This window comes from Pygoscelis adeliae, unplaced genomic scaffold, assembly GCF_000699105.1.
Source record: "Pygoscelis adeliae isolate BGI_AS28 unplaced genomic scaffold, ASM69910v1 Scaffold233, whole genome shotgun sequence".
NCBI classification, from domain to species: domain Eukaryota; kingdom Metazoa; phylum Chordata; class Aves; order Sphenisciformes; family Spheniscidae; genus Pygoscelis; species Pygoscelis adeliae.
In genome coordinates this window covers 821,552-837,347 of record NW_008824421.1, presented here as the reverse complement: position 1 = coordinate 837,347, position 15,796 = coordinate 821,552, and the positions used below count along the sequence as shown (strand labels likewise).

The 15,796-nt window shown below is 37.1% G+C and overlaps 1 protein-coding gene across 1 annotated transcript in view; it reads right to left on the bottom strand.

The window, feature by feature from the left end:
• Positions 1–15,796, bottom strand: part of BRE (brain and reproductive organ-expressed (TNFRSF1A modulator)) — a 173,100-nt gene that overhangs the window by 114,993 nt on the left and 42,311 nt on the right. The window contains exons 5-6 of the mRNA XM_009320906.1: positions 6,189–6,383; positions 825–899 (exon numbers count right to left, since the gene is read on the bottom strand). Coding sequence (XP_009319181.1) covers positions 825–899; positions 6,189–6,383 — 270 coding nt within the window. The remainder of the gene's footprint in view (positions 1–824; positions 900–6,188; positions 6,384–15,796) is intronic.

Below are 15,796 nucleotides of genomic sequence, written 5' to 3'. Positions count from 1 at the left end.
GTAATTATAGACAGAGAGAACCCAGATCTCTCACTGCATTCTCTGAATATAGTAACATTGACCTTATGATGGGCTTCCACAGTAACCGCCTGAAAGAGTGACCGTCCTCCTGCTGTGAAAACCACTCATTTCAAATTATTTCATGTTGGTAGTTTGTCACAAGGTTTTTTTGTTTGTTTTCCTCTTAGCAGAGAAAGAAAGACTTTTTTCCAACTCACATCAATACTCTGTAGTCCTACTTTCTAAAATACCTGGTCAAATTAGTGTTCATTGTAAACAATGAAGCAAAGTAATCATCGAAACAGTTCGTGTCATCAGTATTTGCTTTCACTCCCTGTTAAGAAATGGTATATTTAGTTTGCTTTTCTGCTTCTACTATCAAGACTACTGGTACAATTGGACAGTTCATTCAAAAACGCAACACTTACATAGCATGAAATTCCACAGACTCATATAAAAGAGTTGATCTGGAAATATTTAAATTTATTCCCCAAGATAATACCTTGGATGTGGTCAAGGGTTTGCTACTTATCATGTTGTCTAAAAACCCAGAACATCTGCATTGCACACCATCTTCTACAACAACCCAAATCCTGCAAGATCCTTTAGAGTGATAGGTGTATATTTACGACCTGGTAAAACAGCATGCAAAACAACAGTATATCTAACATCACCTTTCCAAAACATAACCCAATCAGGTTTAGAAATGGTGGACTTTCAAACTCTTGAAGAGGTGGAAGGCAGGAAAGTTAAAATAGTTACTAAGAACATTTCAATAATTCATACTCTCTCACAAATACTGTCAACTTCAACATTCATTTTACCTTGAGAAGGTATGTAGGAATGTTGCTGAAATCTACAGGTAACTTCAAGAGGAAGCGAGCTGAGAATTCTCCAGTCTGTGGAAAAAAAGGTAACACTAATGAGACCTGGTGTCTAAAACAGAACCACAAATTGAATGTTCTGAGGATGAAATATTAACCAGAAAAATGTGTAAGAGCTCATACCAAACAGAAGGGTTGAGATTTAAGACAACATTTCTCAATGGAATTACTGAAGAAAAAAATAATTTACAGATTTCACAGATGTTATACGTGAAAACACCTTAAAAACCATAAAACATCATTTCCAGTAAGTCAACAGCAAAAAGTAGTCAGTACGAAACAATGTACATGACAAAAATCAGACTACACTTTGTTAGGTCCTAAATATAGATGTATCTTGGCTGTACTAATTTCCGGACAAAGGTCTGGCAAGACCTGCAAATGGTCTGAAAGCAAAGCTAAAAACCTGACAAATTTATAAGAGTGTATAGATAAAACAGAGGCATCTTCACAAACATTGCAGGTATGCAGGAGAGAATTTGCATTGAGTAAGGGAAGAATGTATCAAAAGCGTCCTCTAAATAAACATAGAGGAAAGAACTAAAGTAGAAGGTTTTATATAATTTGTTTTCAGAATTATGAGACACTTAACACCTAGACAACCGTTTACTGAAAATTTGCCAAGCGTCCCCTACACATTGCTCTTTTTTATGCATAAAGTGTATGCAAAGGAAATGGAAAGGATTTCCTTTCTGTTTCATACACTTCCTCAAAACCAGACTTTGTCCACCTGGTTATGAAGCAATGAAGTTGGCTCTTTCTGAAAAACAAATGCTTGTCTGATTTCCTCCATATTAATTTTGTCATCCCTATTTTTTAATTCAATAAAGTAGCCGTACAGCAGGTACATTTGTAATGTTGAATGAGCAGTACAAAAAGCATTAAACATTAATTTTATCAGTTAAGTACAAAAAATCAGGACATCTTGAGACAAGGTAGCAAAACTTTTTTCAGTTTTAACACTGCCCTATCTTTGCATACGTACACTACTTAAGTTATGTGATGACATACAATTTTTAAAAAACAGTACTTCATTTTAACAGGCAAGGGGACAAATCAAAGCTGTGTGAATATGCAGCATTCATTCTTCCACAGTAACACACACGTACTACTTCACTATTCCCTAAACATAGTTATCTGTACCATATTTTCATTTTACTATTTTAAATGTTTTGCATAGTCAGACAAAGAGAGAAGAAAAATACTTTTAAACAAGAAATCTACGATATACAAATTTTAACAAAGCATACATCCATCTACGGTGAATGTGTATATTGCAATTCTCATTAAAAGGGTGAATGTAAATACTACACTAGATTTAAACAGGATCATCTTTTATTGTGTATACAGCTATACCTTGTGGGAAGCAAAAGCCTGTAATATATCTGGAATAATGGAAGCATCCTTTCTGTAAAATGCAGCAGTGACCCATGGAAGAGATGTAGAGGATCCTGGCAGCAAACAGGTTGCCTGGGACCGTGTCCAGACAGCTTCTGAATATCTCTAAGGATGGAGATTCCACAATCTCTCTGGGCAACCTGTGCCAGTGCTCAGCCACCCTGAATACTAAGGGCTTATAACCCACACAGGTGTCAGAGGGATGCCTTTCGGGCCACTGCTTTACTATGTTTAGTAGATGTTATCACAAGAACTCCACATAGCTATGGGGACAGCTTGTCAAAGGCTATGACAGCTCTTCAAAAGGAATGCATTCAACGTCTTTTAAAACCTGTACTGATACTGAAAATTTGCCATATGCCTTTGCAAAACAGTCAGTACATTTGCCTCCCCTCTCAATTAGCTGTGCTAATCCATAAATTGCTTTGAGCTCAGCATTAGAGAAAACATGAAGGTTGTCACTGGCCATACACCACCGGACCACAAGCCTCCACAGTGACGGACCACACCGATTGCTATGGATATTAGTTCAAAAAGGAACTGGCTGAAAAAAGTACTGATGGAAACGAGCTTGCAGATGCGCAAGCCTCTCTGAGAATGTACTGGAGGTCAAAGTCAATGGAAACTGGCTTTCCAAAATGAATGGTAAGCTGCTAAGCAGGACAGCTGAGGAATACAAATGACTGCTAAGTACGTTTTTCTGTGGTACTGACATAAAATAAAATTGAGAAGGAAAAAAAATTCTACAGAACTGGATTCCTTCAATTAATTTTATGCCTGAAGTAAGCAAGGATTTCATCCCAAGCAACTAAGCACATATAGACAAAGATGCTGTATTAGGCAGATGTACAATAAGCAATGCTAATATCAGTGCCAATTTGTTTCTTGGTCTATGCATCAGGCATGAACTAGAGATAACTCATTCTACCTTCCAGTCACTAGACAAGAAAAAACAAGATCCGGAATGCAACCAAATCTTTTTAACGGTACCTTGCCAGTTATATCATTTGCCAAAAGGGTTTGTGTGATGGTAGGTTGTAATCCACCCTGCTGCCAGCTAGCTCAGAACAGCCCTTAAAATTTGTCCCTGGTAGTCACACAATAGAGGCAAAGCAATTGCACGTAGAAACACTATGCAACAAAAAGCGAGTATATATTACATTAAAGCCAGGCTCTGAAACCTTTCCTGATGACACTACTTGTGAGGATAGATGCCAACTTTCTGATGCTGTATTACTTATGTACGCAGAAAAATCACTGACTTCTTGTGCATGTATAACACAAAAACTGCTTTGATGGCAGTCAGGACGCTTGGTTTTTATTCAGAGTGAAATGGATATTATAGACAGCGCTTCTTGTCTGGTCTTAACTTCCAAAAAGATGCCATACAACATTTGCCATAAAATCCAGAAAATTATTTCTGGTAAAATACCAAGTCTGATGAACTGGGATGGCCACTGAACAGATGAACGCCCTCTGATCAAAACATCAGGTGCTCCACGATGTGGAAGTAAATAAGGACTTGCAGTCCTAAAAGTCTAGATCTTTTATGTCATTCAATCAAGATTATTTTGCAATGTATTACTTCCAAAAGTGTTCTGGACAGGCAGGGAGCAGTCCCTGTCCATGGTGCTCGCCTACTCAACCCCAACCAGGTGGTCACAGGCATCAGGTCAAATCAGATGAATTTCTGGCCACAGCACTGGGAGATTAGCTAGTTAACGGGCATCTATATCAGCTGGTACTCTGCCAACATGAAGCTACTAAGCTAGATAATGGTTTGTCTATTTGTCATAGATCTTGGAGATCACTTCAGGAAATTGGAGATACTGGAACAAAGGTATAAAAGCAAATTTCTGTTCCATTTGGGAACACAGCACTGAATTCAGGCCTCCTCTTCAAACTTTTTCAACTCATGCCCTTAAGATGATTGCTTTCGTAACACTGTGCAAGGTTCATTCATAGATGATTATTTCAGAAGTCTGCTGAGCTACTGTTGGTTCCTGAGAGACAGCAACAACATGAATTTCAATGACTTCTAGGCAGAGGAGATAACATGCAATTTACCTCTTGCTTTTCACATAAACACTCCTATTGCGCCGATCAAGACTAACAAGACAGTTGTAAGGGACAGGAATGAGAACAAGTTAGTTTCATAGTTTTGAGTATTAGGACACTCAAACAAGCCTCTGTCACATAGATTACAGTTTCACAGAATCTCCAAACAAGACTCCCAGAGTTTTCTTGATAGAGAATGTAAACTTTGTAAACAAAGCACACGCTACAGAAACCTCAAATAGCTCTGCAATGATTAAAAGGATTTGCCTCAAAATGTATTTATTTTATTGCAATATTTTTTAACTAAGACAGCATTTAAAAAAAAAAAAAGTTCTTTATTCAGTCACCAAAGACCGAGGACAGATTCAAAAGGCTTGAGTAGATACGGCTTTCCTATAAAAAAGGAAAAAACCTAGTTTTCTACATTCTTGAGAAGAATTTTGGCAGCTGCCAAAAATTATGATAAAATCTCAGTACGGTTCAGGAAGCCTTCTGCATTTCAATAAACCAGTCTGATGATATTTACAGATGTGACAAGTTGTTTGTGATGCAAGCTATAAAGAATAACATTTAAGAACAAATTAATTTCAATGAAATATTCTGATCCATAAACATAAAAAAAAAGATCTGAAATTCTCCGATAAAGAAAATTCTATTTGGCTCAAAATAGAAAAGCCTAGATGACTTGTCTAAGAAAAGAAAAACAGGTGAATATAAGTACTATGAGTTGTAAAGTAAACAACCTTGTGTCACCTGTAGCTTAAGGATGATTAAAATGACATAAAGCTGAATTCTAGGCCCTGATAACAGGAATACTGAATTTTCATCAACTTTCAGACTGCATCTATTTCAGAAGATACTGCCTCTGAAGGCCAGTATATCTTAAGAGTATGCTACTGCGGAAAGCAACAGAGGGATGCATTCAGCATAAACACAATTAGATATTTCCTGATGTATCTTACTCCAAATTTCCCTTGATAAATATATTACCAGCAGAAAAATCTGATTTTTGCAAAACTTACTCTGTGGCAGAGATCAGTTAAAAAAAAATAAAAAAAATCAAATCACACACTAACCAAAATGTCTACATTGCCAATAGTCTCATTTTAGAAGGCTGAGATAGCATTCACAGAGTGTTTCTACACAGCATGGCACATTTCCCAGGCAAAGGATACAACTTCAGGAAACAGATAAGCCAGCTTAATGTCTGACTGTCGTACAAAGACATGGCCCTGCAAAGTCACTGCTCTAGCCCATCTCACCTCCTCCTGTCCTTCTACAGAAAATTAGTCGAGTTTTTTTTTCCTCTCTGGTTTAGGTTCCTGAAACAATTCATCTCAGCTTACGCAAGTGCCAGAGAGATACAGGCAGCTGCAGCTACCAATTAAGTCAACTCAATCATAATGTGGAACCACGCCCTAACACATCCTACCCCTAAGCAGGCTGATTTGCCTGGGCAGGGTGTCATACCAACACGGTTAATTCTGCCTCTCAAATCTTCAGAGCTAACTCAAACTTCCACAATAACATTGTACTGTGCCCTGTAAATACTGCACAGGCTTTTCAACAGTTTTCAAAGTTTTCATCTAAAAATCAGATGAACTAACATCAGGTTGAAAAACAGATACTCACCTGGAAATCTGTTTCAACTAAGGTAGTGGAATGACAGCAATGTACAAAACAGAGATTACAGAAAGTGAGCTGAAGACAAATAGAAGTTTTCTCCATTGGAAACATAAAACATGGAAATCCACAGAAACAACTCAAGTCTTCCAAGGCAAGAGCTGTATTTATTAAAATGAAAGGATCACTAAAAGCATTTTAGCAGAAATATTCTTAACAGCTTACCCAGTTGTTTTTTTTGCCAGCATAGATTTCCATGTTTTCTCCATACTGGGGCTCTTCAAGTAAAGTCTGATATTCAAACATGAGACGAGAGCTCTCACGTAATCGGCTGCACTGAAATTGGTGATACTGCTGCACAAGCTCTTTCACAACAAGCAGGAGGCATTCAGGGTTTGAAGGATTCCAAGAAGCTAAATTCTGTTGAATTAGAAAAGAACAGAGACCAAAATTGTTTACAGCGATAGAAAGACAAGCACTCTCCCTTCCCTACTGATACCAGAGGCACATATGCATGTGGAATCTTTGTGACAAAGCTAAACCATAATATTAAACGCAAAGGTTGTATCATGCTTTGGAAGAAAACCAGGTCAAACAGCAAAAGCAAGCCTTAATGTCAAATAAGAGTCCATATAGGGACCTATCAGAAAATTGATAACAGGGCTACTACCAGGCATAGATAGGCCCAAAATATCATTCTATTCTTCCCTAAAATTATACTGTTGCATCTGAGAACTTGAAAAGTTTGAATTAAAAAAATTAAAACTGAAACGAAAGATGCAGGGATCAGGTAAGTAGAACCCTGCAGAGTATCTGACTCAAACAGCAGTCAGCCAAGTGAATATGCCAAATTAACACCAACTAGGGAAACTACTCTGCTCCATTATTCAAATAGTGGATACAGTATTGACAGTGACGGAGCAAACGGGTTCTCTTCTGTTGCCTCAACCTTGTGCTTTACTTCACCTTGACTGTCTCTTCACTAGTTACCTTGATTCATCCCCTTAACACAAATGCCATCCATGCACAAATCTCTTCAATGTGCCTGGCAGAAGCTTTTATTACAAGTTTACTGTATATCAAGAAACAATTAACAGAAATAAAAATGTTAATACAATGAAGGTAACTGTGTCAGTAGCACAGTAGCAATGTTATCTCTCAGTTTAACTACTCTAACATTGGCTTAGACCACTCTTCCATGCACAGTAAGTTTTGTTCAGAAAGCTTTTCTGTGTTACAAACCATACCTAACATGACCAGTGTTGCATGCCTACATCTGTTTGTCCTAGAATGGACCTATGCTAGGGGCAGATGAGGACTCACCCTGTACTCCATGCTGACAGGACACGAGACAGTTCTTATGCAAAAGTACTTAGGTCCTCAACAGGTCTTCTTGATACAAGCTCAGGGCATGTTAACATAGTCATGTGGCTTTTGGTCAGCTTTGAGTATAAGCAAAATTAATCTCTATTTCTGTATATCACATAGACATATGACAACAAACTAGCTGCAACAGGATTTTAAATTGCATGGATTGTACAGTTAAGATCCTTAGAACTGGCAAGTATGTCTGCATTTTACAACTAAGTGAAGATATAATATAGTAGCTTCAAATAAAATTACTTATCAGTACCTGAACTCAAAGTAGTTACAGATGGCATGGTTACTTTTGTCCTGGAAGTTGCAGACATTTCATAAACAAATTGTATGTATAATTTACATTCTTCGGCAAGGACAAAAAAAAAGCATTAGCCCTTTTTTATCTCTTCAGTGGAAAACCTGCTTCGGTATGCAGCATTTTCTACAATGAAAGGACAGAAAATATTCCTGTACTTTGAAGTAGCTGTTTTAAGACTGCCTTGTATTCAAACACATAAAAATGATGTTTCTTAACCTAGCTTAAGTAAATGAATGAAGCTGGATAAAAAACATGTCCCCTAAAATATACAAGCTATTCATATTTTGTGTAACACCAAAACTAATAAATGCAAGTGAACAGGTTGCACAGAGAGGTTGTCGAGTCTCTGTTCTTGGAGATACTCAAAACCCAACTGGACAAGGTCCTGGACAGCTTGCTTTATCTGACCCTGCTCAGGCAGGGGGCTGGATTAGATGATCTCTAAAGGCTCTTTCCAACCTCAGCTATTTTTTGATTCTATGAAGAGGTTTACAAAAAGCTCAATCTGAAACAGAGGATCTTATCAAGATGAGACTCCACAGTTCTGACCCGAAAACAAACTAATGAGTTGTGTACGAATTTTATCTTCTGATACTCTGGAAAGGCAGATAGAAAGCTTAATCAGTTATTCACCAGGCACCATACATTCAGCTCTACAATGAAATCTGCTTGTAGCCTAATCTCTAACTATGTGGCTATTTCCATTAAAAAGTCTTACGATTTTTATTCTCTCTGATGATTGTAGTTCATGATACATGCCTTCGGAATGGTTTTATACAGACTTCAGTATTAGTGGCTTTTAGTATTATGGCTTAATACTTAAAGCATTTCTCTTTCCACAACTTTATATTTGTTTCCTCTTGAAGTCATACATGTTAAGATGTTATCAAAATGAATTTCTCATTTTCAGCACCATCGCTTAAAACATACAAGTCTAATTTGTCAGTGAAAGCAACATGAAATATGTATTGCTTCCTTGAAAATCTTGCTTTTTTTTGGAGGGGAAAAAAAAAATCAATAATGTTTACTAAGGCAATTTTATCTCAAGTCTTACCACATGTTGTTTTTCCCAAAGTACGCAGTGCTGGAGGGGATAAATTTTAAGAGAATCTCGACTACATACTACCCATCTCCTCCACCCCTTCTCATTTAAGTTAATAGCTACCAGAGAGGCAAAGAAATCTGTGTATGCACTACCTACATACAGAAAAAGAGAGACAAAAATAAAAGAAATAAAATTTAGAAATACAATCCTTTTTCTATCTCATAAGCATGGTTTTTAGGCCACTGTCATGACTTTCAGCAACGATTCATGATTTTTGAATGACTATGGCTGGCACTGCTGCATTAACTGTCTACGCGTCACTCATTCCTGTGATTAGGATGAAAAACACGTTCCTGTCACACAAAAATGGTTGGGGGAAACAGAGTTTTGGAAGGTGGTGCTCTCATTCTTCAGAAACACAAGACGTTGTTCTTGCTTTGATAAAAAATGAAAAACTTACAGTCTTAGAGCGTAGATGGAGCACTTAGGGGAACACTTACCTCTAGAGTACAGATTTGAAAAAGACCTGATGTTTACGTAATTTACACATTCACCCAAGACTGACAGGCTCAGCTTAAGAAACATAACAGGACATAACTGCTGACTACGATTTGCTTTGTTTTACAGTTCATTGAACAGTTCAATGAACAGTTACAGGATTAAACTGTACTCCTATTCTCCTGCTGACTATAATTCTGGTAGAAAGGGCTGCTCAGCATGGCTAAGACGCTATCCTTGAACCTCTGCCTTTAGAAGCTACCACAGTATCACAGACTTCACATTTGATCATGGCTTGAAGTAAAAGTACTCTGCTTTTTGCCCTCCTAGACAGTAAGAACGCCTATAAAATGGGAATATTATCATTGCCATATCTTAAAAGCTAAACTACATTCCAGAGTAATTTGTGAATGAGTGAGATACTAATGCAGTTCACATAAGTTCCTCAAATACATACTACAGAGTGACTGAAATCCTTGTTCTACCTTGTCTGCCATCTACAGCTGGTAAAAATTTATTCCCAACTTGAACCCATTTAAGCTTATCCGATTCTACAAAATGCTAGAGAAAATTTGTCAGGTAGACAGCGTCTTCTAGGAAACACATGTTCTATCATGCAGTCTGAAACCAGACTGTGTATAACCTTAAATTTCCTGTTCCCAAGCTGCTGCTCAAATAAAGCATTTCCAGAAAGCCAGAGGATGTAATATGCCAGTATGTATTGATATCAGCCAGACTAGTGGGAATAACCTTTCCTCCTAATGACATTGGTATAACACAATAGAAATGTTCTGTCAAAGGAAATGACCAACAATATTTTAATAACTGACCTAAATGCAACCAAACCTTTTGTTTTTTAAAGAACGTTACACTACAGAACAAAAAAAGAGCAAGAGGAAATCCATTGTCGTTTGTCCAGCATGGAGCTCGAGTATTGCTCTCTTCAAAGAATTCAAGAACACAACAACAAAGCTACAGGAATCAAAATGAATTATTTAACTGTAGGACCCTTACTAAATACCTTTCATTCAGTAACTAAAGATTCAAACAAAGTATGAACTGGTTATAAAAACAAATCACCTGGAGAAAAATTCAACTACCCACCCAGTACATACATCAATTACAACGGATTCTCACTGATGAAAGAGTAAATATACAATAGTTACATAAATTTTCTGTAACACAAGTTGTGATTTAAATAAACATCGATTTTTAACTTTAGAATTATATTATTGTAGTGCTTGTTATTTGGCAATTGGCCATTACATTTCTAGCCATTTTGTTAACTTTGCAGAAGCGCTGTTCTTTTCAGAAGATCTAAATTGATAAATTTTAACACAAACACTTCTGAATACAATGACATATCTATGGATGAAATTTCTTTTTACGTATCTTTAAGTGTTGCTTATTTGCCCTAAGCACTAGGTTCATTCATCTGAAAATACTGTTAAACCATTTTGTGATCCAATTTCAACAGTATGTCAAAATAAGTGCTACATTGTTCTCTCAGTTTCAAACGGTACCTTCTTTAATCTTCCTTCTATTTTTGAAATCAAAGACAAAGTAAGCAACTACCTGCAACATACATCGTTGAAACCTAACTAAAGCAGAATTTGATGTTTATCAAGTTGATTCCTCGTAGAATGTCTTAACTGCTACAATTTCAGCATTATAATGATTCTTCTGAGAACATGCAAGGATTTGTCACTTTAGCCAATGAGAGTAGTGTCCCTGCAACAGTAAATTGACCTCCTCCTTTAGAGATAAAGGATCTTCTAAATAAAATTCTATTCAGCAATGCAGTATTGTATACACTATTAGACTTTGGAAGTTATTTGATTAAGCAAAATCTTTAACTAAAGGCTTTGGAGCAAAAAAGAAGGAGTAGCAACCTGTGCGCTTAATTTTCTGATTGTTTGCCTGAAGGCTGTATTCCAACCCTAGCCAATACAGCTTTTTAAGAAATAGTATTTTTAAATATTTAAAACATTAGAAGAACAGAGTGAGCTTCCAGCGTTTCTGTGTTCCATGGCTCCAAGTTTTGCCACAAAACTCAGATCTTGCGTAAGAATTATGCTCTGAACGCAACTTCAAAATTATGAGATTTAGTTGTTACAGCTTCAGAAAAACCCTGGAAATATGAAAACACATATAACCATTTCCTACAGCCAGGCTGTTGAAACCTGGCAGGTATGAAAAACCCAGTTAAAGAAATAACCAGCAAATACATATACAGCAAAAGACTGGTTGCTTTCTGTGGCTTCTATCAAAGTCTCCTTCTGCTCTGCTCACACAGACCTGACAAAATTTATACATTCACATCATTTTACCAAAGTCACATGCGTGCTGAAAAGAGTTTTTTTTAAATCTGAAATTGCTATAAAATTGCAATTAATATGAATTTTATATAAAAGAAATTAGTGCACTGACTGGGGTACTGACAGACTAAGTTACATATTTCACTCAATAAATCTTTTCTAATTTGAAATGAGATTTCTGCAGACTTTCCAGAGAGTTAATAATATTTTACAGAACAATCACTAATTCATTTAAAATAAAGAAATCCAGACTTGGATCCAATACCTTGTCTCGTTTGCCAACAGATATCTTTAAGTGAACTCTGCAGTGCAAACTCTCTAAGTTACTCAAACGATAGCCAGCTAGACTGAAAGTGGCCCACTGTAGAACGGCTAGACTGAAAGTGGCCCACTGTACAACAATATACAAGTATGAATCAACTCAAACTGTGCATCTGCAACTAGTTCTGCATTCATGTTCATCTCATATGAAGGCTTACGTGCACATCTTGGATTGGTTATGACCATTTTTAATGTTACTGTTTTTTCAGCGTATCATGGAAGAACTTACCTGTCATTTCTGAGCACATGGATGGAGGCTCAATTTAATAATTCTCTTCTGTCTAGACACTGCTCGCATGTCTCTCCATAATCTCCACTAAAACTAGGAGCAACTCCACACTTCAGATCTTAATTTCAACCTTTTAATTGGCTTTTAGCTTGGCCATACCACAACTTGCGCAACTTTCATTTTCTGAAAAGGTAAATTGTTACCTCATCTTAAGCCGTTTATTTTAGTAGCAGGTTTAGTAGCATTAGAAGATGACTGCGTATTTTCTTGTAGACACAAAAGCCTGGTAGTGTCATCTGTGACGACTGGCTAATCCCCATTTTTCCAATTAGGGAATTAATTCAAAACGGTCTACAGGAAAGAATTCAAAACGGTCTACAGGAAAGAATTCAAAACGGTCTACAGGAAAGAATTCAAAACGGTCTACAGGAAAAGTAATGGAACGAGAACTTCCACATGATAAAGACCAGACTCCAGAAGCATCAGTGCTTACACAGTTGTAGCGACTGTCATACACAAGATGGCCAATAACTATTCACCTATCTGTGAGTAAGCAATTCAACACAAAGAAGTTGAATATTCTTTTGTGGCAGAAGCTTCCCTGGCAATTGCTAACTTTTTTCATTATTAGGCTAAGTTTCAGGAAAAGGTCTTTGAGAAAATAGTTATCTAGACCTTAAAGTAATTAAGCAATAGCATGTACATCCACTAACTTTGCCCTCCACCTGATGCTGTGTGGCAATATAAATAATAAAATAATATTCAGTTATTATCACAGAGACTAGTAGACCACAGGTATCCATTAAACTGTGTCTACGTTGGAGAAATCCGAAGTGATTTGGGAGATCTGTTCTGAATATCTGTCAGATATTAATTTAAACAAGCTCACCAAAGAGCCTAATTTTCACTAAGTATAACCCCACAGATTTTGTTGGGGTGCAAAGTCAAGCTTTGAATTCCCTGGCTCTTGATCCTGTCTCCTGACAGGAATCGGCTGCACAGTAAGAGAGCAGTTTGATAGGGAAAGGTTTTTGGACCATCAGACACAACCAAAGTGTTGAGAAAATTAATTCATTTAAAGTGTGTATAAAGAGACAGAATAAAGACATTATACGGCCACCCACAGAGAGCGCAATTTAAGCCATTTCAACAATAACTCATTTAAATTAATAGCAATGACACCAACTGGATTTAAAAAAAAGACAAAGAAAATTTGCAGCCAGACAGTTCAGTTTTAATAAGATCTTCTTAGGCAAGCAAAAAACCCCCACAAAGTAGTTTCTCAGCCCTACTAGCAAAGACATGCAGAATTTAGCTTTCCAAAGTAGCCATACTATTCAACTTTTGGCAAAGAAACCACGTTTAAGTTTTGTTCTGGAACACTTTGTGCTTTGCAGTCTTTCTTTTATCCTTCCAAAAAGCTAATCAAGAACCTATGCAAATTACTCAGTGTCCGTGATTACCTATTCCCCCTTTTTTCAGAACATAATGCACCTTGTGTTCCATAAGCAGCTAATTCATAGCCTCCTTCACAGGTTATTGCTTATTTCATAACTCCAGGCAATGTCTGCAGCAAACTATAATTCTACACTATCAGAAAGAAAATATGATAACAATGTCTAATTGATTTGAAGTTGTTTTTCTTTGAAATGTGTTTAAATATCCAGGTTGCCAGAATATCTTCCAGGAATGTGATTTTTAAAGAAGACAGATTGTAACTGTTTTTCCTGGCTATACTACAGGAAACAACAGCAAGATCTTATTTTAAGTTAGTGTACTTTTATATTTCTAAGCAAGAAATTAACTTTCACAAGAAAATGTCAGTAAACAAAAACCTCCAAAGCCCATAACAGTGGTAATGCATTTCTATAGCATCTTTCATCCAGAATTATCATAAAGAATAATATAAGTACAGATTTGCATTTTGTTTATATCTCTGCACACCACATGCACAAAACTTGCATCCTACAGTGGCTTAAAATCTGTACCAATGTAAGTTTTTACCTGAAATGAGAAAGATCACACTATGATATCAGCACTTATGCTCCATATAAATAAGATATTGGAGATATGGGTCCAGTGGTTACAACATTTGTCTAGAAACTGGGATATCTGATTTCAGTCCCTGCTTTGCTATAGTCTTCATGGGCCACCACAGGGAAATTGCTCACAGAAAAAGGCACAGGATAATTATCTGCCATATGCTCACATCTTTCTATCAACAGATATTTTTCACAGTATTTGCAGGGCTGGAGTGTTATAACAACTTCAAAGGCTTCAGTTTCTTAGCAGCCAGCACTTAAACATCCTACAGGCTGCAGTTTCAAATCAATCACTGTAAACCTACATGCCATCTACTTGTCATCTTATTTTCACAGGTTCTTCATATCCCCCTCCCCCAAAGCACCACTGGAACAACCTTCTGCAGTGATCTGCTTGAAACGATCATTTTTGGGCACAAGCAAACATCAAAACTTCACATTTCATAAAAACAGTTCAACTCAGGAGCACTTTTGTCATGGCAAATACAACCGAAGAACTTACAGACCTTGTGTGCTCCACTAGCTATTGTGTGTAACAGATAAAAAGTTTGCATGAAGCAAAGCTTGGGACAGTCAGTATTTATTTTATTTTGTTATTTTTAGTGAGAGGCTGTGAAAACTCAATGCAGAAATTACAACAGCTTATAAATGCTTAGCTGAAATCTCAAATACCTGAAGGCCTTGAATTAGCATGAAAATACAGAGCAGGAAAACAACATACTAAGAAATGAATTCTGCTTTCAGAAAAGCACCTTACAGTTTCTATAAAATTATCTTCCCTCTTTTCTTCCACTACCACACAGTGTGATTCTTGATTAATGATCCCATACCCAAGGCGACTCTAAAATAAACCCCCAGCAAATCTGACACACGCAGAACACTCTTCTGCATTCACCTAGAATAAATGCACCACTGCCTCTCAAGTACCATTCATCCGAAAAAGGAGCGAACTCGACTTCCAAAGGTTACTACAAATTACTCCTATGCCCTGCTGTAGGAGCAGTTAAGAGACAGCTGATCTTTGTACATTAAGGGTGCTCTGGAGATGCAGAAACCGTGAAGCTGAGCCCAGAAGAGCATTTTTAAGTTGTGCACTCTTCCTCAAAAAGTCTGCCTGTTTCTCCCACAGAGCTCTCTTACAAGATAATCAGACCCTTAAAAGCTGCAACTGCCTACTATCAAAAGAGAGAGAGTACAATACTATCTAATTAATCTCCTAAAGACTTGGCATGCATAAGTATTTCTTGTCCTACTTTGCTAAGGGATTAGAGCAAGTTTTGTTCCTTTCCAGACCTCCCAGCACTCCTCTCTCAAAGCAGATGGTACCTCTACCTGTTCTGAGAAGGAATTTCTTAATTCCCTCAGCACGTATAAATCCTGGGATAGGGAATGCAATGCACTAATCATTAGTTAATCCATGTCAGTACACAGCATTTTTTCTCCTTGGGAGTCTGTTACCAGAGGCATACATATTTAACCAGACATGGCAAGTAAAAGGAACAAGGCATGAATACAAATTTAATTTCAAAACAAGACATACGCGCACACATCTTTTAGCTAAAGACTTACTCATCATGCACTGATGGTAGCGTGAACAGGCCCCAACTCCTCAGACCCTCAGCGGACCAGAGAACAGTCCACTAGCTCAATGTTAATGCTTCACCTCAGGAGTCCCTTTTTAAATAGCAAGTCTTTCACTCTT